This window comes from Phyllobates terribilis, unplaced genomic scaffold, assembly GCF_046119375.1.
Source record: "Phyllobates terribilis strain yellow unplaced genomic scaffold, ASM4611937v1 Scaffold_1__5_contigs__length_1240528914, whole genome shotgun sequence".
NCBI classification, from domain to species: Eukaryota; Metazoa; Chordata; class Amphibia; order Anura; family Dendrobatidae; genus Phyllobates; species Phyllobates terribilis.
Window position 1 is genome coordinate 66,987,578 of NW_027362761.1, and position 23,807 is coordinate 67,011,384.

The 23,807-nt window shown below is 44.5% G+C and overlaps 1 protein-coding gene across 1 annotated transcript in view; it reads left to right on the plus strand.

Annotated features, from left to right (window-relative positions):
• Positions 1-336: 336 nt before the first annotated feature.
• The window catches only part of SUSD1 (sushi domain containing 1), a 644,959-nt gene continuing 621,488 nt past the window's right edge, over positions 337-23,807 (plus strand). Inside the window, exon 1 of the mRNA XM_073663765.1 lies at positions 337-625. Within this exon, the coding sequence (XP_073519866.1) occupies positions 547-625 (79 nt within the window). The 5' untranslated portion in view covers positions 337-546. The remainder of the gene's footprint in view (positions 626-23,807) is intronic.

Genomic DNA, 23,807 nt, shown 5'->3' on the forward strand with positions numbered 1-23,807 from the left:
TATCCCTCAAGCTTATTTGAATATTATATATAGAATATTATAAAAAATTGTCTCATTGTTTTAGGTATATTATATGACCGATATGTGTTTTTGTTCCAGTACATATGCCGGGAGTTGTTTCTAAACTTGAATGCTTGTACCCCTCACTTGGAAGAAGTTTCACCATGTCGAACATGTTGATTAAAAGGGGAAAGTCAGAGTGAAATGACTTGAGTATACAGAGTACTGCTATCTCATACCCCATATTTAAAGTTAGCCCGCCTATTCCAGCTGACAAGTTCATGACGTAAGGAAACGCGTTGGATTCAGATGGGGACCTTGTTTTTTTTTATATTGAGAGCAGCTTTAATGCAAGATGAAGAATGAGTCACCAGAGTGCTTGCTCCATCCTGCCAAGGAGTTCTATGAATGTGCTGCCCACAGGAAAATGACGCCTTGTATCTGATAAAAAAGAGTTTTCTGCTCTCAACTTATTTTAGATGTGCATGGTAAGAACTGGAGCTGCCAAGAAGTTAACAGTGGGGGAGTGTTGAAAGACTTCGTGATATGACCACACTAAGTACTGCGCACTTTGTCCTGCTGGAGATATGGCTACTGCTCCCGTTCTGTGCTTATGGCTCTACTGGTGAGTTACAGCCCTACGTAACATTTGCTGGATTTATTGCTTTCTTGTGAGCAATGAAATGTGTTTTGGAATAGCTTAAAGGATACATTCCATTTTATGCACCTTTGTTCTCATTGGAGTTATGTCATTAAATATTATTATTTCTATTAGATATTATATTAATGTTAATAATACTAGTATTAATATGCATACCTGAAAAATGGCATGCCTTTCTTTATTCCCCTGGGTTCACCTAGGGTTATACTAGTGCAGTTTACATATATGCGAATAGGAATTTAGGAATTCTCATGCACAGATAATCCAGTAGGTGATTTTGAAGTCACATAATTTTTGGAGAAATTTTCTTTTAGAACTGCTTCTTGAAATGAAATAAAAAAAAATCTGTTGGTCTTTTGCAGGAGCAAGTAAGAGTGCAGGTAGGGTCCACTAAATCCAGAATTGGAATATTGTACCGCTTTATTTACTTGCTTTAATTCGGATCATCAAAACCAACTCTACAGTGGTAATTCAACTGCACAGGCTTTGTATGCCCAATTATGCCCTATATATAAGGTAGACGTCAGTAATCTTTGATATCAGAGTGATCAAACAATACTGATGACACTTGTCACCTGAGCTAAGCATTTAAATTACTTGAATTACCTGAAATCTACTATTTTTTTAATTCATTGATTTTACTAGCTTATACAGCATCTGTAATTTCACCAGCGCTTTACAGACATCATCATCATCACTTTCCTCATTGGGGTTCACAATCTAAACTCCCTATCAGTATGTCTTTTGGAGTGTAGGAGGAAACCCATGCAAATACAGAGAGAACTTTCATATTGTCCTTGGAGGGATTAATTTTGTATTATAGCACAATGGCCAGAATCAACATTTGTGGGTTTTTTAAGTAATTTTTTTTTTGTCTTGTAGTATTCATTTTGTCTTTTTTTTTTTGCGCCAAATTCTTAAAAAAAATCTTTATTTTGCCATTTTCAGAGCAAAAGGTCGCATTTTAAAATGTGGCAAAATTAGTGCAAAAAAATTCTGACATACTTCAACTTACTCCATGGTGGAACTGAAGTACATCTGCGCAAAAATTGTAACAACTTGCTAAAAAATCATTCAAAAACGTCTGGTAATCCCAAACTCTGCTCACAATAATGAACAAAAAAAACCCAAACAGGCGAACACATATACAGTAGACTATAAAAAGGCGGGAATAAAAAAGAAAAATGAAAAATAGGTGAAAAACTCTAAAAAATAGACAAAAAAAGGGGGCAAAATGTAAAAATGAATTGGGACTGAAGACTATTTATGTTTTGGTGAATTTTCCATCATAATATTACTCATTTAGGTTAAGTTCCCACAATGACTATTTGGTGAGTTTTTGATGCTGTGTGTTTCACTGCGGAAAAAAATGCAGTACATTACAATTCTGACAAAATGGATGGGATTTATAGAAATCTCATGCCAATTGTGCATTTCTTTTAAAGCAGCGTAAATAGACATGCGGTGCATTTTTGAAATCCGCAATATGTCAATCTCTCTTGCCGTAAATATGCATTTTATTTGCATTGTTTTTCCTTGGACTTGAATGGGATGAGGGAAATCCGCAAATAAAAAACAGAGATGCGTTTTTAGTGTGTTTCTTCAACAGAAATGCACTAAAAGCTGATTTGCAGCATTTGAAGCTCATTTTTCTGCAGCAAAAAAACAGAGTGTTGGCAGCTGCGTAAAATATGCACATTTTTAGGTGTTTCTGTTTGTCTTTTTTTTACTTACTTTTTTCACATTAATTTGAATTGGTGGAAAACACTGCAAAAACACTGAAAGTATTGACATGCTGTAGATTTGAATAAATGATTTGAACGTTCAAATCTTCACGGAAAAAATAAACAAAAGTAACATGGGCATGACATTTCAGAAATCTCATTCACTTTGCTGGTACTGTAAAACAAGCAGCATGTGAACAAACCCTTTAAACAGATTTAATTACAATTCTTTCATAGCTAACTCCCACAACGCTTACTAGGAGGGTTCTCTGTAAGAAATAAAGATGTAGCAGAACAAAAATTGTCAATTCGCCATGATATTATGATGAGGTATTTGTGGTTTTACAGAGGAATCTAGAGAGTCAAACAAATCTTAAAGAAAAGCGTCCACTCATATTCAATAACTATATTATTCCTACTATAGTCTAAGGGGCTGTTCTTATGTCCGGTATTTTCGTAGATTGGATGTCCAAAACCAAAATATGGAGACTTGTCCGATTTTGATTTAATTCATGGATCAAATTCACCAATGCAAGTCTATGGGACCGTGACAAAATCAAATGAAAAGCACCGATGAAATGCAGAACATATTTTGCATACTGGAAGAATCATGGGCATCTGAATGAAGCCTAAGCAAAACTTACTTTGCAGTGCCCAACTATATTCATTAAAAAATGGACCATAGCCAGAACTGGAATCCAGAAAACCTTGTTACCATAACTCCTATTCACTTTCATGGAAGTTTCAGAAACAGCGTAACTCAGCTTCGTTCGGGTGTTTTTGTAGCCTCACCACCTGTGGCCAGAACTTGGATGTTGCTATTCCAGTCCCAGATATCTATGGCAGACATGGGAATAACCCTATAGACTTCATTCTCACAACTAATGTTGCCTATACAAATCTACTGAACTTTTGTGCCTTTCAGTTTCATTGAAGGCATACAAATGTTACAAATGTATTTTGTATGGATTCTTATGACATTTATGGAGGCACCCAAAGTGCCTTTTGGTCTTAGAGTTTCTGTTTTTAGTTATTCCTTACATAAACTTTCTTAAACTCCACAGAAATCTACATAGAAAAAACAGACTTCTACCTTTTTCAGAAATTGTGATGGCTCTGCATCCTTATCCTATCATATGACCACAAACCAAACATGCCCAAAATAAAGAATGTTTTTGCCTTTTATGATTTTTAGATCACAGTAAGCTAACTTCCTTCTTTTGTTATAAACAAGTAATATTTTAGCATACTAGTTTATGAGATGAGCACATCTTTTGAAATTCAAATTCGCCAAATTTTCCCCATAAATTTGATTTGCAGTGAATAATATTGTGCAAATCGCAATACTGGAAAGCTTGTAATTGCTCGGAAAATACACATGGGGCAGAGGAGAGATAATAGAGAGAGAGCGAGGACTCCACTTACCATAAGAGCTTAGACTTTATAGAACAGAGAGAGGACCCCGCTGGCCACAAGAGCTTACACTCTACAGAAGAATGAGAGGACCCCACTGATCACAAGAGCTTACACTTTATAGGACACAGAGAGGACTCCACTGATCATAAGAGCTTATACTCTACAGAAGAGAGAGACAAAGAATCCTGCAGACCACAAGAGCTTACACTCTACAGGAGAGACTTACCTAGAGATTCTGAAGATGGAAAATAATTCTGCCATACAAACTGTGCTCCACTGGGAACCACTGATCTGTGATATCCCAGGTACTGACCATCACTGTACAAGGTACAGATAATCCGTAAGATGCCATAGCTGCAGAGCATTATGATGAAGCTCACATGGCCATGCAATCTGACATTAGCCCATTATCTGATGCTTCAGCAGAGTATGAAATTGTGTGGGAAATTTTTTTGGGCGAATTGCATGCCAAAATGTTCAAATTCACGTGAAACCACAAATTTTAGGAAATTGGACTTGAACTTGATTCTCCGTGGATCGATCTGCTCATCTCTAATACTATACACTATTTTGTATCTTGTCGAAATAAATGACTGTAAGCGGTCAAAGAATATAGAATAATTGATTAGCCTGATCAATACACTTATCTAGACTTGTGTATATGGCTGTATTAAAGGGAATCTGTCACCACATTTGACCTATCTAACTATTAATATGGCATAAAGGTTATAGACTGCTGAAAAAAAAGTCCTACCTGTATGTCTCATATCAGATGCCTTGTTGCTGACTAGTGTTGAGCCACCACCGTAGTGTTCGGGTTCGGTTCGGTTCGTCGAACACCGGGATGTTCGTGGAACTGTTCGTCGAACACCTTAGAACACCGTCGAACACCGTCGAACACCGTTAAAACCAATGGCAGGCAAACAAAAACACATAGAAACACATAGAAAACACCTTCAAAGGTGTCCAAAAGCTGACAAACTGCTCAGAAGACACTCTTTTTAAAAAAAACGGTCGGCAATTCAGCAGTGGCATACACCGGTACCCGACAATTTAGAACAGAAAAAATAGAGCATCACACATAGATTAGATAGATAGAAACATGTCAGTCACATATATAAGAAGTACAGTGACAGTGTTGCTTACTGTACTTGTCATTTAGTGTTAAAGGATTTATTAAAAAAAATAATAGTGTTTTCATGCACCGTCTCTTTAAAAAAGCCAGCCGGCAATTCAGCTTCGGTACCCGACAATTTATAACAGAAAGAATAGAGCATTACACATAGATTAGATAGATAGAAACATGTCAGTCACATATATAAGAAGTACAGTTGTAGTGTTGATTACTGTACTTGTCATTTAGTGTTAAAATAAAGGATTTATTAAAAAAAAAATTGGCGTGGGGTTCCCCGTAATTTTAGTCTCTAGCGGAGGTTAAGCAGACGGCTGGGGCAGATGTTTGAAGCCTTGGAAGGGGGTAATACCCACGGAGCTTCCCAGGCTACTAATATCAGCCCCCAGCTGAATACCTAGCCTTTACTAGCTATTAAAATGGGGGACCCCCCAAAAAATGATGTGGGGTCCCCCCCCTATATTAATAGCTAGCAAAGGCTAGGCAGACAGCTGGGGGCTGATATTAATAGCCCAGGAAGGGTGCCATGAATATTGGCCCCCTCCCAGGCTAGAAACACCAGCCGTCAGCCACCCCAGAAATGACGCATCCATAGGATGCGCCAATTCTGGCACTTAGCCTCGCTCTTCCCACTGCCCTGTAGCGGTGGCAGTGCGGTAATAGGGCCTGGGTTGATGTCAGCTTATAATGCCAACTGACATCAAGCCCAGGTTAGTAATGGAGAGGCGTCTATAAGACACCCCCATTACTAACCCCATAGTCAAAGTTAAAAACCCCCACAAACACCCAGAATAAAGTCCTTTAATTGAAATAAACACACAATTCTTTATTGTTCTAAATTAAACCATACTTACCATCACGCCCATTCCAGCTGAAGCTAACGATCTCCTGCAATAAAAGTAAAATAATAAAGCAACATCATCCTTACCTTTCCATGGTTCCCAGGACGGCTCCAGCTCAGCTACATTCACATGACAGGGTGGACCGCAGCAGAACGCTGCCATCCAGCTTGCCATGCGGCAGACACTGAGAAGCGCAGGCATGCTTGCGCTCCTCAGTGTCTGGCTGTGACGGCATAAAGATGAGCCGAGGTCATGTCCAATGAACTCGGCTCACCTCATGCACGTCACTGACATCGTGGGAAAATTTTCCTGCGCATGCGGTGAGTGCAGGAGAATTTTCCCACGCTGTCAGTGACGTGCATGAGGTGAGCTGAGTTCATTGGACATGAGCTCACCTCATGCACGTCACTGACAGCGTGGGAAAATTCTCCTGCACTCACCGCATGCGCAGGAGATTTTTCCCACGCTCTCAGTGACGTGCATGAGGTGAGCTGAGTTCATTGGACATGACCTCGGCTCATCTTTATGCCGTCACAGCCAGACACTGAGGAGCGCAAGCATGCCTGCGCTTTTCAGTGTCTGTGGCATGGCAAGCTAGATGGCAGCGTTCCGCTGCGGTCCAGCCTGTCATGTGAATGTAGCAGAGCTGAAGCTGTCCTGGGAACCATGGAAAGGTAAGGATGATGTTGCTTTATTATTTTACTTTTATTGCAGGAGATCGTTGGCTTCAGCTGGAATGGGCGTGATGGTAAGTATGGTTTAATTTAGAACAATAAAGAATTGTGTGTTTATTTCAATTAAAGGACTTTATTCTGGGTGTTTGTGTTTTTTTTAACTTTGACTATGGGGTTAGTAATGGGGGTGTCTTATAGACGCCTCTGCATTACTAACCTGGACTTGATGTCAGCTGGCATTATAAGCCGACATCAACCCCAGCCCTATTACCCCACTGCCATCGCTACAGGGCAGTGGGAAGAGCGAGGCTAAGTGCCAGAATTGGCGCATCCTATGGATGCGCCATTTCTGGGGCGGCTGGCGGCTGGTGTTTCTAGCCTGGGAGGGGGCCAATATTCATGGCACCCTTCCTGGGCTATTAATATCAGCCCCCAGCTGTCTGCCTAGCCTTTGCTAGCTATTAAAATAGGGGGGACCCCACGTCATTTTTTTAGGGGTGCCCCATTTTAATAGCTAGTAAAGGCTAGGTATTCAGCTGGGGGCTGATATTAGTAGCCTGGGAAGCTCCATGGGTATTACCCCCTTCCCAGGCTTCAAACATCTGCCCCAGCCGTCTGCTTAACCTCCGCTAGAGACTAAAATTACGGGGAACCCCACGCCAATTTTTTTTTAATAAATCCTTTATTTTAACACTAAATGACAAGTAAAGTAATCAACACTATCACTGTACTTCTTATATATGTGACTGACATGTTTCTATCTCTCTAATCTATGTGTGATGCTGTATTCTTTCTGTTATAAATTGTCGGGTACCGATGCTGAATTGCCGGCCGGCTTTTTTAAAGAGACGTTGCATGAAAACACTAATATTTTTTTTAATAAATCCTTTAACTATAAATGACAAGTACAGTAACCAACACTGTCACTGTACTTCATATATATGTGACTGACATGTTTCTATCTATCTAATCTATGTGTAATACTCTATTCTTTCTGTTCTAAATTGTCGGGTACCGGTGTATGCCACTGCTGAATTGCTGGCTTTTCATGTTTCACTGTGAGCACTGTTCCCATCGATTTGGGCAACCACTGTAATGCCACAACCACCATGGCTGTGGCATTACAGTGAGTGGCAAACAATCCTGGCATGATTGGTGCTCTAAATAGCGCCAGACATGCAGGACACGCTTTTGGTGCACGAACAGTTATTGAACATAACCTCGAACAGCTGAATTTTTTGCAAATCGTTTGCGTTCGTCGAACGACTCGAACACCGCCCAAAACAGCTCGAATTTGAGATTGGCGAACAGTTCTAGTCCAACACCGCTCATCTCTATTGCTGACAAAATCATCTTATATCACTTTATATAAATGACCTCTTCCAGGCTATGGATGCTGCCTGGAAGATAACTCTGCCTCCAGAGATTATTTTACATGAAGGGGGAGATACCAGTGTGGGACAAGTAACTAACACAGAACAGGACAACTGATCTTTATTTTCTTACAAACACATCTTTTGTTTCTCTCTGAGCTCTGCTGTATTGTAACAATATTGCAGCCCTATCTGCCTGTGAGATGGAAGCTGGAGATGAGAGAAACCTGCAGATGTGTCAGGTATAATCACACCCAGCTCTGCAGTGAGATCAGGAGAGCAGAGAGTGGCCATTACATGTCTCACACTTGTAACTCCTCCTTCATGTACAGTACAGACCAAAAGTTTGGACACACCTTCTCATTTAAAGATTTTTCTGTATTTTCATGACTTTGAAAATTGTATATTCACACTGAAGGCATCAAAACTATGAATTAACACATGTGGAATTATATACTTAACAAAAAAGTGTGAAACAACTGAAAATATGTCTTATATTCTAGGTTCTTCAAAGTAGCCACCTTTTGCTTTGATGACTGCTTTGCACACTCTTGGCATTCTCTTGATGAGCTTCAAGAGGTAGTCACCGGAAATGGTTTTCACTTCACAGGTGTGCCTTGTCAGGTTTAATAAGTGGAATTTCTTGCCTTATAAATGGGGTTGGGACCATCAGTTGTGTTGTGCAGAAGTCAGGTGGATACACAGCTGATAGTCCTACTGAATAGACTGTTAGAATTTGTATTATGGCAAAAAAAAAGCAGCTAAGTAAAGAAAAACGAGAGGCCATCATTACTTTAAGAAATGAAGGTCAGTCAGTCCGAAAAATTGGGCAAACTTTGAAAGTGTCCCCAAGTGCAGTTGCAAAAACCATCAAGCGCAACAAAAATACTGGCTCACATGAGGACCGCCCCAGGAAAGGAAGACCAAGAGTCACCTCTGCTTCTGAGGATAAGTTTATCCGAGTCACCAGCCTCAGAAATCGCAGGTTAACAGCAGCTCAGATTAGGGACCAGGTCAATGCCACACAGAGTTCTAGCAGCAGACACATCTCTACAACAACTGTTAAGAGGAGACTTTGTGCAGCAGGCCTTCATGTTAAAATAGCTGCTAGGAAACCACTGGTAAGGACCGGCAACAAGCAGAAGAGACTTGCTTGGGCTAAAGAACACAAGGAATGGACATTAGACCAGTGGAAATCTGTGCTTTGGTCTGATGAGTCCAAATTTGAGATCTTTGGTTCCAACCACCGTGCCTTTGTGCGACACAGAAAAGGTGAACGGATGGACTCTACATGCCTGGTTCCCACCGTAAAGCATGGAGGAGGAGGTGTGATGGTGTGGGGGTGCTTTGCTGGTGTCACTGTTGGGGAGTTATTCAAAATTGAAGGCATACTGAACCAGCTTGGCTACCACAGCATCTTGCAGCGGCATGCTATTCCATCCGGTTTGCGTTTAGTTGGACCATCATTTATTTTTCAACAGGACAATGACCCCAAGCACACCTCCAGGCTGTGTAAGGGCTATTTGACCAAGAGGGAGAATGATGGGTTGCTACGCCAGATGACCTGGCCTCCACAGTCACCAGACCTGAACCCAATCGAGATGGTTTGGAGTGAGCTGGACCGCAGAGTGAAGGCAAAAGGGCCAACAAGTGCTAAGCATCTCTGGGAGCTCCTTCAAGATTGTTGGAAGACCATTTCTGGTGACTACCTCTTGAAGCTCATCAAGAGAATGCCAAGAGTGTGCAAAGCAGTCATCAAAGCAAAAGGTGGCTACTTTGAAGAACCTAGAATATAAGACATATTTTCAGTTGTTTCACACTTTTTTGTTAAGTATATAATTCCACATGTGTTAATTCATAGTTTTGATGCCTTCAGTGTGAATGTACAATTTTCATAGTCATGAAAATACAGAAAAATCTTTAAATGAGAAGGTGTGTCCAAACTTTTGGTCTGTACTGTATAATAAGCTCGGGAGGCAGAGTTATCTTCCAGGCAGCATCCTCCCCAGAGCCTGGAGAAAATCATAATATGAGACATACAGGTATCTCTCTCCTCAGCAGTCTATAACCTGTATGCCCATATTAATAGATTAGATAGGTCACATGTGGTGACAAATACCCTTTAAATTAAAACTTCTTTATCATTTAGGTAATTCCATACAATCAAAATACAGATAAATGCTTAATTTAATAATGTATGAGACATTATTAAAGGGATACCCAATGTAATACATGACAAAAGAGTAGATGTGGTCAAAAGGGGCAACACCAATGCAAGTTACTACACAGGTTTCTGTTTAGGCTTTCTTGGGTACCGAGTCTTTAGGATATATGCACATGATGTCTTTTCTAGCAAATTCCGCTCCGAATATCTCTAAAAATCGCTAACTAAACACCCAAAAGAATGAACATATGCATTGTAATGTAAGAACAACTTGGTATCCTGTTGTTTTGTGTTTTGAGCTTCTTTTAACCGTTTCAGGTTTACAAAGACGTAAAGTGGTTAGCAGAGACGACCTGACCATTCTTCAGGCGTTTTCTGCTCTGAAGAAGTTCTGTACTTTATAATAGAAGTCAATGGGAAGGATCAAATGATGCTTGGAAGATTTTGAGCTTTTGCCAGAATTTTTTCTTGAGAAACTGCTAGAGCTTCATTATGGAATGAAGTAAAAAAAGACAGGAAAATGGCAGTAAAAATTATGGCACAAAAATTCTGGAAAACAGTAAAAAACTAATGGAATTAGCAAAAAAATGCTAAAATAGTAGCTTCAGAAAAAAAACTGCTGGCATTTCCTAAAGCATCTTCCTCTTGAAAAACTTAGTGTGACTGCAACCTCTATAGTAAAACCCTTGTGGCAATGTAAATTCTGTTGCTATTGTTTTGAGTTAGTGCAGTGAGAAGATCTCTGGTTGGAATTGAACTTGCTAAAGAGAGAATGTGGCCCTGAAATCTGACAGGGTGCTTACAGAACATCACCTATGCAGTGGACCTGCTCTGGACTACTCTTACTGGGGGTTGTCTGGGACTTACATATTGATGACCTATGCATATCGGCACCAGCTGATGTCTGCTCAGACGAGGCTGGTTGTGAGCAATGTATGGAGAGAACCATTGCATCTCAGCACATGGTTACTGGCTGCTGCATAGTACTGCGGTTTATCTTCCATTCCCTTGAATGGGAAACACTGTGTACGGTGCCTCAACTATAAAATATAACCACAAAGCTTTGTACCATCATTCTATTCTGTAACTGCCAAGTTCTGTGCCACTGTGGTATATGTACCACTATAGTAGCCATGTTTGAAGCCTACTTGGGAGACTGTACCACTGGGTTAGTTGCCTCAATGTGAGTAAGCTCTTCCAGTTTTTACAATAGTTGGGCATATAGTTTTTACATCCTTATTTCAGTTATGATCAGCACCTGCTAAAGTTCATTTATTACCTTCCTGTTTTCCTCCTTTTCAAGTCTTTTTCTCCTGTAAACAATGATGTTTTAAGGTCACCAGAAAGCTTCGTAATACTTCCTCCCTGTAGCGCTTGACCACATGTCACTGTAGTGGTGACTGCATTCAAGATTAAACAATGACGTTATCTCCTGTACAGAATTTTCCCTTTCCCAATACACTTGCCCTATATGACCATATACGATCATGAACAATCTACAAATGTTAAATTCATTCTAAATTGTTTTATAACTCACATATTTGAAGGCAAGGATTGGTTGATCAGATATGATGGAAGAATGCAGATTCACCCCCTAACTTCTATCAGCTGCTATATATACAAGTCTTAAAAATGATGACAAATTGACACTATTAGGCCTTGTTCATATCTAAGTAGGGTCATACTTGATGGAAATAATTGAGCTGATGGAAATAATTGAGGTTGATGGAAATATATTTTTTTCTATTAAAACACTGGACACCTTGGCTCTTTCGAAGAACCTCATTATAAGTCAATAAAATTTGCTGGTAACTGTTGGCTTCTGAAATAGTACAGATACAACACAGACTTGTTGCTGAGTTTTTAGCAGAAGTCAAAAACAAATGTAACCAGAACCTTAGTAACAGTATACATTGACTAAGTACTTTGAAAGGCAACCGGTAGGTCATTTTACCACCCTGACACCAAGCTGTAATGGATGACATTTCAATCTTTCTAAACATGTCCCTATCTGTTTTTTGGATTCAGCATAAGCAATAAAATCAATTTTTACAATGCTATTGTGTAATAGACTGTGAAGAATCAAGTTGGTGTTCAATCTCTACAGTAGTGTCATAGGCATTCCCCCCCGCCACTGATGTTGCCACCAGGCTCCTCTACGTCTTCTGCATGTGCCATTGCCATGCATACCCTAGGCATGTACAGAGCAGAAAGGTATACTCTTGTGGTCTTCACCACAGTACTCTCACTGCACTTCACATACCATGAGAATCTAAGGAAATGACACTGTTTGAGGTCTGGAGGAGCTTGCTGGTGACTGTGGCATCCAGAGGGATGCCAATCAAGACTGGAAGAGCGAGTTAGAAACCAGACAGCATGGCTCTTAGATACAGTGTACATGCCCACTTGCTTTTGCTGACTTTGAGTCAGACATGAACATCTGTATCGTTCCCCACACCTTTTCACAAGTGGCAAGTGCTGCTTAATATAACAAAAAGTCACATGCTTTGTACAAAAATGTTGTTCAACAAAACTTGAGACTTTTTGAAGTAAAAAAACTGATGTAACAGTTGTGGTAAATCCCTTCCCCTGATACCCCATGTGTTGGAGAAAATGACTGTTTGGGCGCATGTCAGGGATCAGAAGGGAAGGAGTGGCACTTTGGAATGCAGACTTTGATGGAATGGTCTGCGGGCATCATGTCACGTTCTCAGAGCCCCTAAACAGTGGAAATGCCCAACAAGTGCCCCTTTTTGGAATTGATACCTGATCTGTGAATATTATAATATAGTGTCATACATCAGTTGTGTAGTGTTTGTCAGGTTGTCATATGTCAGAAATTAATTTAGTAGTCAATGGAAGTATGGTACCTTCTGAAGCATTCTTTCATGCACAGGCCAGGTTTGTCAGGGCAGGTTTTGCATTGATAACTGGTGTCCTGTTAGGCATCAGGCATTTGCTGGATCTGAAATGGGCTCAGAGCCATCTGAGGATTCTGTGGTATCCCATTCAGGTCCAGCCAGGGCTGACGTTGCACAGCATTTCCTTCAGTCCCAACGCCTAGCTAGTGCACGAGATACTCGGGTTGTATCTTGGGTGTTTGTGCCTAGCACTATGAAGTATAGGTTGCGGAGGGAGTCGGGGCTCTGGCAGCCTAAGTCCGAGATGCGCCGCACTGAGCATGTCCGTGACATAGCGGACCGTGATTGGTGGTTCAGGAACCATCTGATCCGGTGACCTGGCACCGCCTGATTGGTCACGGGTGTCGTCACCAATGGTGCGACAGTGGGGCAGGGCTTAATCTTTAAAAGGCCCGCCCACAAACATGGCGGCGCGCTCAGATCATTTGAGCTGGTTGTTTGTGGTGTGCACGCTTTACTCTTGAGCTCCTCGAAGAGCCATAGCTTTATGCAGGCAGGTAGCTTAGGCTGACTGCTCGGCTCTGACCAGGGGGTTCGCCTTACACCCCGAGCCGTCTGCAGACGCCGTTCTCCCAGTACCGCCTGTGAGCCTTATAGAGCGGGTCTGCTCAGTTCGGTAGCTGAGTGCACGAATACCCGGCGGGCATCACACCCGCACACTAGCGCCAACTCCTATAGCGTAGCGCCTGTATCGAAGACAGGGCTACTGCTGCTTCTCCGGTCACACGTCTCCCTGCGGTTCTTGGAGATTGTGTGAACTGCTTTAGCGCCATTTCCCATAGCGTAACGCCTGTATCGAAGACAGGGCTACTGCTTCTCCCCGGTCACACGTCTCCCTGCGGTTCTTGGAGATAGTGTGAACCGTTAGTCTCCTCCCGTGTGCTGTAACACGGAGAGGTTAGGCAGTTTGTAGGTGCGTCGCCGGACGCTCTTCTTCCGTGCACCTATCGGAGAAAGAGCGTACCGCTATACCCGGTACCGTGTGAAGTTAAAACGGAAGGGTTACATTTAAGTTGTCTCCTTCCTTTCCACCCGGAAAGTGCTCGGCAGCAGTCCACCAGGCTGCATTGCGGACCCCGGGGTCGGTTGCGTTCCATTAAATTAAAGTTGTCTGCAACCACCCTCCTAACATGTCCTTGCATATTACCCTTTGGAAACACACTCTGCACTTCTTTTGTGACTTACCTTTTTTTCCGCTTTGAGGGACCTCCCCCGGGAAATGCTGGCCTGGTACAATTCGAGGTCCTTCAGTTCCAAAAGTACTGGGGCCCGCTCCGTCACCACTGCCAAATATCAGGGCCTTGATCACTACCTCCTGGAACTGAAGGTACGACGTAGAAGTCTGGCCTGCACATCGTGATAGAAGGAAAGCGTTGTGCATTGCCATCTGTACGATGTGCACGGCCAGCTTCTTATACCATACCTTGGCCTTTCTCAAAGCACTGTACGGCTGGAGGACTTGATCAGAGAGATCAACTCCCCCCATATACTTGTTGTACCCCACTGCACAGTCTGGTTTGATGACCTGTGTAGTGGAACCTCATACAGTGCTGAGGGTGCTGCCATCATCATGTATGGTGGTCAAGAGAAGGACATCCGTCTTGTACCTGTACTTGACCACCAAAAGGTGGTCGCTACATTGGGCTCTGCTCTCACCCCTTCTGAGCATCTGCCCAATTAGCGTCTTCAAGAGGCCTCTCTGATTTCTGCGGACAAGTAAATAGAATCCGATTTGAAATGGACAATATTCACATAGGTGGTCACCACCAATTATATAGCTATTAGAAAATAGGGAGGGTACCAAGAAGGAAAAGAATGTGAATAAAATTTTACTTTTAATAATGAAATTAAAATATTGATAAAACGGATTATCATACATCCAGGGAGATGTATATTGGGCCACTGCTGTAATAAATTGTAAACAGCTATGACCCACAAGGTCTTGATTTCAATGTGACAGCACCAATACATAATATTCCACAACGAATGTCCCCACAGTTAAATGGTTGGGTATTATAATCTCCTATCTAGAGATCCCATCTATCTCCGTCTTAGCCTGTCAAATTTATTTATAATTTAATCTATTTCTGTTAAATATGCCGTATAATCGAAAGCATCCTCAATATGAAAGGTGGCTAATATAGAAACCACCATCCATCAGCCTCATATTAGGTCATATATCAGATCTGTGGGGTTGATGTACTTATATCTATAATAAGTGAGAAGACGGCAGATATATCATATCCGCAATCGCTATTATAGCGATGTGGTCCTATAGTGGGGAGTTATCACGCATACCACAATTATGTCGGCGTTAAAAACTGACACCCCAGGTCAGGGGTGGATTAAGAGTAGCAAGGGCCCCGGGCAGTTTAGAAGGCGCGGGCCCCCCTCCCCACACCTGATTTATCACGTGACATGTCACATGATCCCCTGTGATAGATCATGTGATAGTTCACGGGAAATTAATTTGGCACAATATTAATTGTGCTGCCCCATCTGAGAGCAGCACAATATAGGGGCAGATACCCTGATTCCAGCGATGTGTCACTTTTTCAGCTGCTTGTTGTCATTTTGAGAAAATCACCGTTTTATCTGCTGCAGATCTAGCAGCTCTCTGAATGCTGCGCTCTGTATAGCCCCACCCACACCACTGATTGGCAGCTTTCTGCCCATGCTCAGTGTACACAGAAATCTACTGATCAGTGATGGGGGTGGGGTCCTACAGAACTTACTAGTCATCTAGTGATAATTACCTTCTGACAAATCAATGATTTTATCAAAACAACACTAAGCAGCCCAGTAAGTGACACATTACTGGAATCAGTGCCTCTAACCCTACATTATGCTGCTCTCAGATTAGGTGACAAAAACCTGATGACAGATTCCCTTTAAAGGAGCTGTAAACACAAAAAGGTTTGTATTAAAAAAAATACAAGCCATTTGTGAAATTAACTTTTTTTCATTGTTAATTCACATTAGACTGTATCTTCAACACTTTTGTCAGCAGGTCTTATTACAGACTCTGAATAGGGCAGCTCTCTCCCTCTCCCTCAGCAGAAAGTCACAGGATGGTTAAAAAATGGGATCTTTTATGATTTTCTCATAATAAATAAAAAAGGACATGCAAGTCCTCCAAACTATTTTCCGTTTCTCTATAGGGGAGGTCCTAAATCTTTCTTGTTCTTTAGTTGATCACATGTCAAAAAGGCAAAGCATTTACTATGAACTCGCCTAAAAAAATATACACTGGGAGAGTAATATCATCATCTGCATGTAAATATTCCTTGACTCTAAGGGCTCGCTCACACTGTCGTATAACACGGCCGAATGCTATGTGATGTTTTATCGGATAGGACTCGGCCCTATGTTATACTATGGGACAATGCAGATCTGCGATTATCGGCATGAGAAAATAATCTCATTCGATATTCGGACCATGTGCACCCATACAAGTCTATGGGTGCACGTAAAACATTAGACTGCACTCGGATGTCATCCAAGTGCAGTCTGATGAACACTCACAGAGACTATGGAGAAGATGGAGAAAGTAAGTTCTCCATCTTCTCCATATCTGTGCTGCGAGAGAATCGGATCACACTCAGTTGAAGCTCTGACAGAGTTTGAGCCGAGTGTCATTAGCATAATTGGCCCTATTCTCTTGCATGAGAGAATATATGGCTTAGTGAGTGGACCCTAAAACTGAATAGTAGTGACGGACAGGCACCTCACAAGCGGGATCCATGAAGCTCTCAGATGTCGTGTAGGTAGGGCTTCATTGCATGGGGTAGGGCTTAATTTCAAGGTATATAAAAAAAATGGACTTCAAATAAAAATTAAATGAACACAAAAAGCACTAATTGAATTATTTTTTTCGTATTTATGTTTGCAGCCCCTTTAAAAACCCTTTGAGGACCAAGGCACATATATGTCCCATAGTTTTAAACTGGAAAAAAATTGGATTGAATAAAATTTAAGGTCCTCGAAGGTTTAAGTAGGTCATAAATTCATATGAATACTTGCTCATACAATTGCACATGCCAAAAGATGAAGAAGAACAGAATCAAAAATATGACATTAAGTGGAGCACTTACAGGTATTCAAGGTGAAAGAGACCAGCAAAGGCATCGTCTCAAATGACAGTAAATGAGTTATAATTCAGCAAGCTGAAAATGAAGACAGCAGGCTAGAAGCGAACCAGACTTTATGGTGCTCAGAATTAGTCAAGCAGAATTTATTGACTGCTCTTGCAAAGCACTGAGACTCCCGCGGTGTATAGATGGAGCCGTGCGGCCTCCCGCTGTGTATAGATGGCGCCGTGAGGCCTCCCGCTGTGTATAGATGGCGCCGTGCGGCCTCCCGCTGTGTATAGATGGCGCCGTGCGGCCTCCCGCTGTGTATAGATGGCTACGTGCGGCCTCCCGCTGTGTATAGATGGCTACGTGCAGCCTCCCGCTGTGTATAGATGGCACCGTATAGATGGCTACGTGCGGCCTCCTGCTGAGTATACGTGTATAGATGGCTATGTGCGGCCTTCTGCTGAGTATAGATGCTGCACAGCGCCCCCCCCCCAGAGACAGCAGGAGGCCGCACAGCGCCATCTATACTCAGCGGGAGGCCGCACGTAGCCATCTATACACAGCGGGAGGCCGCACGGCGCCCCCCCCAGAGACAGCAGGAGGCCGCACAGCGCCATCTATACTCAGCGGGAGGCCGCACGTAGCCCCCCCAGAGACAGCAGGAGGCTGCACAGCGCCATCTATACTCAGCGGGAGGCCGCACGTAGCCATCTATACACAGCGGGGAGCCGCACGGCGCCATCAATACACGGCGGGGGGCCGCACGGCGCCATCTATACACAGAGGGGGGCCGCACCTAGCTATCTATATACAGCGGGGGGCCGCACGTAGCCATCTATACACAGCGGGGGGCCGCACGTAGCCATCTATACACAGCGGGGGGCCGCACGGCGCCCCCCCAGATACAGCAGGAGGCCGCACGGCGCCAACTATACTCAGCAGGTGGCCGCACGCAGTCACGCACACACACAAACATATACAGACATATACAGTACAGACCAAAAGTTTGGACACACCTTCTCATTTAAAGATTTTTCTGTATTTTTGTGACTATGAAAATTGTACATTCACACTGAAGGCATCAAAACTATGAATTAACACATGTGGAATTATATACTTAACAAAAAAGTGTGAAACAACTGAAAATGTCTTATATTCTAGGTTCTTCAAAGTAGCCACCTTTTGCTTTGATGACTGCTTTGCACACTCTTGGCATTCTCTTGATGCGCTTCAAGAGGTAGTCACCGGAAATGGTCTTCCAACAATCTTGAAGGAGTTCCCAGAGATGCTTAGCACTTGTTGGCCCTTTTGTCTTCACTCTGCGGTCCAGCTCACCCCAAACCATCTCGATTGGGTTCAGGTCTGGTGACTGTGGAGGCCAGGTCATCTGGCGTAGCACCCCATCACTCTCCTTCTTGGTCAAATAGCCCTTACACAGCCTGGAGGTGTGTTTGGGGTCATTGTCCTGTTGAAAAATAAGTGATGGTCCAACTAAACGCAAACCGGATGGAATAGCATGCCGCTGCAAGATGCTGTGGTAGCCATGCTGGTTCAGTATGCCTTCAATTTTGAATAAATCCCCAACAGTGTCACCAGCAAAGCACCCACACACCATCACACCTCCTCCTCCTTGCTTCACGGTGGGAACCAGGCATGTAGAGTCCATCCGTTCACCTTTTCTGCGTCGCACAAAGACACGGTGGTTGGAATCAAAGATCTCAAATTTGGACTCATCAGACCAAAGCACAGATTTCCACTGGTCTAATGTCCATTCCTTGTGTTCTTTAGCCCAAACAAGTCTCTTCTGCTTGTTGTCTGTCCTTAGCAGTGGTTTCCTAGCAGCTATTTTACCATGAAGGCCTGCTGCACAAAGTATCCTCTTAACAGTTGTTGAAGAGATGTGTCTGCTAATAGAACTCTGTGTGGCATTGACCTAGTCTCTAATCTGAGCTGCTGTTAACCTGTGATTTCTGAGGCTGGTGACTCGGATAAACTTATCCTCAGAAGCAGAGGTGACTCTTGGTCTTCCTTTCCTGGGGCGATCCTCATGTAAGCCAGTTTCTTTGTAGCACTTGATGGTTTTTGCAACTGCACTTGGGGACACTTTCAAAGTTTTCCCAATTTTTCGCACTGACTGACCTTCATTTCTTAAAGTAATGATGGACACTCGTTTTTCTTTACTTAGCTGCTTTTTTCTTGCCATAATACAAATTCTAACAGTCTATTCAGTAGGTCTATCAGCTGTGTAGCCACCAGACTTCTGCACAACACAACTGATGGTCCCAACCCCATTTATAAGGCAAGAAATCCCACTTATTAAACGTGACAGGGCATGCCTGTGAAGTGAAAACCATTTCTGGTGACTACCTCTTGAAGCTCATCAAGAGAATACCAAGAGTATGCAAAGCAGTCATCGAAGCAAAAGGTGGCTATTTTGAAGAACCTAGAATATAAGACATATTTTCAGTTGTTTCACACTTTTTTGTTAAGTATATAATTCCACATGTGTTAATTCATAGTTTTGATGCCTTCAGTTTGAATGTACAATTTTCATAGTCATGAAAATACAGAAAAATCTTTAAATGAGAAGGTGTGTCCAAACTTTTGGTCTGTACTGTACATACACGCATAAACACATTTGAAACACAAAAATACATATAAACAGACATCACACAATCATATCTGCCCACACACACACAAACAGACATCACACAATGATATCTGCCCCCCCCACACACATACAAACAGACATCACACAATGACATCTGCCCACACACACAAACAGACATCACACAATGACATCTGCCTACACACACACACACACACATACACACACACATACACACACAAACAGACATCACACAATGACATCTGCCTACACACACACACAAACAGACATCACTCAATGACATCTGCCCACACACACACACGCAGACATCGCACAATGACATCTGCCCACACACACACACACACACACACATACAGACATCACACAATGACATCTGCCCACACACACATACAAACAGTCATCACACAATGACATCTGCCCACACACACACACACACACACACAAACAGACATCACACAATGACATCTGCCCACACACACACGCACACACAAACAGACATCACGCAATGACATCTGCCCACACACACACAAACACACACACACAAACAGACATCACACAATGACATCTGCCCACACACACACACAAACAGACATCACACAATGACATCTGCCCACACACACACACACACAGACAGACATCACACAATGACATCTGCCCACACACACACACAGACATCACACAGTGACATCTGCCCACACACACACACACACACATACACACACAGACATCACACAATGACATCTGCCCACACACACACACAAACAGACATCACATAATGACATCTGCCTACACACACACACACACATACACACACACATACAAACAGACATCACACAATTACATCTGCCCCCCCCCCACACACACACACACACAAACAGACATCACACAATGACATCTGCCCCCCCCACACACAAACAGACATCACACAATGACTTCTGCCCACACACACACACAAACAGACATCACACAATGACATCTGCCCACACACACACACACATACAAACAGACATCACACAATGACATCTGCCCACACACACACACACAGACATACACACATGTGGCACCCCAGGGGTCTGGTTTCCACAGTAATAGCAGTATTACGTCTGTGAGCAGGTGGGAGGTCTCCTGGGCAGGAATCCTAAGCATGCCACACCTCCTGCCCAGTCCTGGGAGGGGAAGAACTTCCCCTATATAAACTGGGGCTGAGGCAGGGTTAGAGAGAGAAGTTCCAGACAGAGACGGAGTCTGGTCTGGACACGCAGAAACAGGGACAGATAGACATCAGGAGCTCTGTAGGAGCCAAGGAGAAGCGCCAGGGGCTGGAGCCGTGCAGAGCTCGCCCTGGGAGAAGGTACTAAAACCGGACACAGGAGTCCGAGGCTGTGGGGACTAAGATATACCCAGCAGCAGAATCCATCCGGCAGGGGATTCCAGGTCCTCTGGCCATAAAAGCCCTGAGGCTCAGTCACAACGAAGGGACCAGCACCGCCATCCCGGAGCAGAGGCTAACAGGAGGCCCCAGGTCACCAGCCATACGGGTGAGCACCACGCGGTATACCCAGGGACGTGGGCTACTTGTAACCGCTGAAAGCAGGGTAGCCAGGAAGGGTACAGACTAACGGGAAGGCCTACAACTCCACCTGGCCAGGGGAACTCCGGCTTACTCGCAGACTAACCAGGCCCCAACTACTAGCCAGTACTCCCGGGGGAATTTGCCTTGTACCATCAGTAAAGGCCCTGAACTGTACCCTCGCGTTTCCGTGCTTCCTTGTCGCACCGTTAGTGCTGGGACATCCACACCATCACTCCCAACATCATCCACATCCGCTGCCCTGAGGCCATACCTCTCCCGTTGGGGGTTATATCAACATTGCTGCACACCTATACCACCGGCCTCAGCGGTCTGCCCTGCAGCGGCGGTTTCATAACCGCATTCAACGGGTGGCGTAATCGGACACTAATACCATCATACCAATAACTGCCACTTAGTTTGACCACCCTGGGCGCGGACCGGGTCACCGCCACACGAAGACTACTACCCCCATCGGATCCGGCTCTGGGTATCCCCCGCGCGCCGCACTACAGCACTGGCCCAGGGGGCGAGTCAATTTTGGCTTAGTCGGCAGGATTACGTGCCCGCAACCACCGGGTACTGCGTGCCTGAAAAAAGAGACTTTTATACTTACCTGTGGTGAAGTTTCCCGCCGTCCGGAGTCGTTTCCCGCCATCTGGAGCCGATTCCCGCCATCCGACGCCATCTTCTGCCTTCTTCCCGCCATCCGTGGAGTTTTCCCGCCATTGGACGTCATCTTGAGGGCGCCGCGCGGGAAGAAGAGGGGCGTGGACTCCGAAAGCCCTCGAGAACTGAAGCCCCGCCTCACGTCCGGACGTTGCGTAAGGTCCTGGAAGGAGCCCAGCGGACGCCGACGTCACAGGAGCGCGACGGAAGGTCCTCAACCCTGACGATCGACTGCGGAGCCGCGGCCTACGGAAGAGGATCATCGCAAGGTAGGCCACGGTCCACTAGGGGGGAGGAGGATGTCGGATACGGAGGAGAGCTTCACCGCCACAGCCGCCGCCAGAGCCACCGCTGCTGCGGTCATGCCTTTCACCATGCCCTATATCCCGGGGGCAGCCTGGCTACCCCAGTACTCAGGGGAGTCACATACCCTAAATGACTTCAGAGAAAGGCTGGATAGCCTCTTCCAGGTGTATCCCCTCACGGAGGCGCAAAAAGTGAGCATCCTGGTGGCCCAATTAATCGGGGCAGCCCAAAGGGAGGTAAAGTCCTGGCCACCTGGGAGGAAGAGGACTGTCAGAGACATACTAACCCGGCTGAAAGACACATTTGACACCCGCACCTCAGCCGAAATAAAACTAAGATTTTATGGGTGCAAACAACGGGCACATGAGAGTATAAGAGACTATGCTCTAAACCTACAAGAGGCCCTGAGAGCCATTAAGCAGGCAGACCCTGACAGCGTGGGAAATGAAGATAAGCTGTTGACTGAACAATTCATTGAGGGTCTACTGTGCAATGCCCACCGAACCCAGTTGCGGGCAATGGCCTTACAGGACCCTGACCTGGACTTTGCACAGTTCAAGGACAGAGCCATCCGGGTGCTCCGAGAACCGGCACCAGGTGGCGCTGTGACCCACAGGCGCCCTGCTATCACTTATCACCAGGAGACGGCGCCCTTGTCTGCAGGGCCTGTGGGAGCTGATGCGCAGGCTTTAAACAGTGACCCGGCTACAGACCTGCACCATCAGGTCCAAGAGCTAACTAAAAGCGTTGCCGCGCTAACCCGAACTGTGCAGTCTTTACAGGTTTCTACTGCAGGGAAGATCGAGCTGGCATCCGGACCGGAGGACATCCCGTGGCGCCGACCAAGGAGGACCCCACCGGCCAGAGGAAGACCCAGCGATCGATACAACGAGGACGGACGACCTATTTGCCGCCGCTGCAATCAACCCGGACATGTGGCAAGGTACTGTCATTTAAACGGGCACAACCTGGGGTAGAGGGCCAACCCCCAGGCCTAAGACTATCAGGCCCATCAAACTGGCGTGATAAATACGTAGGGGGACGTCCAATCTTGCCTGTGGTACTGGATGGCATTCCTATGAGTGCCCTACTAGACACTGGGTCACAGGTCACCACCATCCCGTACGTGCTCTTCAAGCAGTACTGGAATGATTCGGACATAACCCGCTACCCAGACGACGACCTGAGTATCATCGCCAGCAATGGTCAGCCCGTGCCGCAGGTGGGATTCAAGGAGGTGACCATTAAAATCGGTAAAGTCGAACTGGCGGCACAAGGACTGATTATAGTGGACATAGACCGTCATGAGAGTCACCCTAGAATCACCCTGGGAACCAATGTAATTGAAAATTGTCTTGCAGAGGTGATTCTCATTTTACAGCAGGTTGCCAAGAACGCCAGTTCCGGCCAGCAGCGTGTGCTCCAAAAAGAGATCCGGGCACTGATGAAGCGGCAACAGGTGGAACTATCTGGTGGTGAGATAGGTAGCGTGAGAATGTGTGACCCGTTCCCTATTGCCATGCCCCCAAAAAGTGAGATGATGATTTGGTGCCGGGCAGCTATTGGTCTAAGAGGTAGAGACTACCAAGCAATGGTAGAACCCGTCTACTCAGACAGTAGGCCCACCATTTTGACAGCACGGGGGGT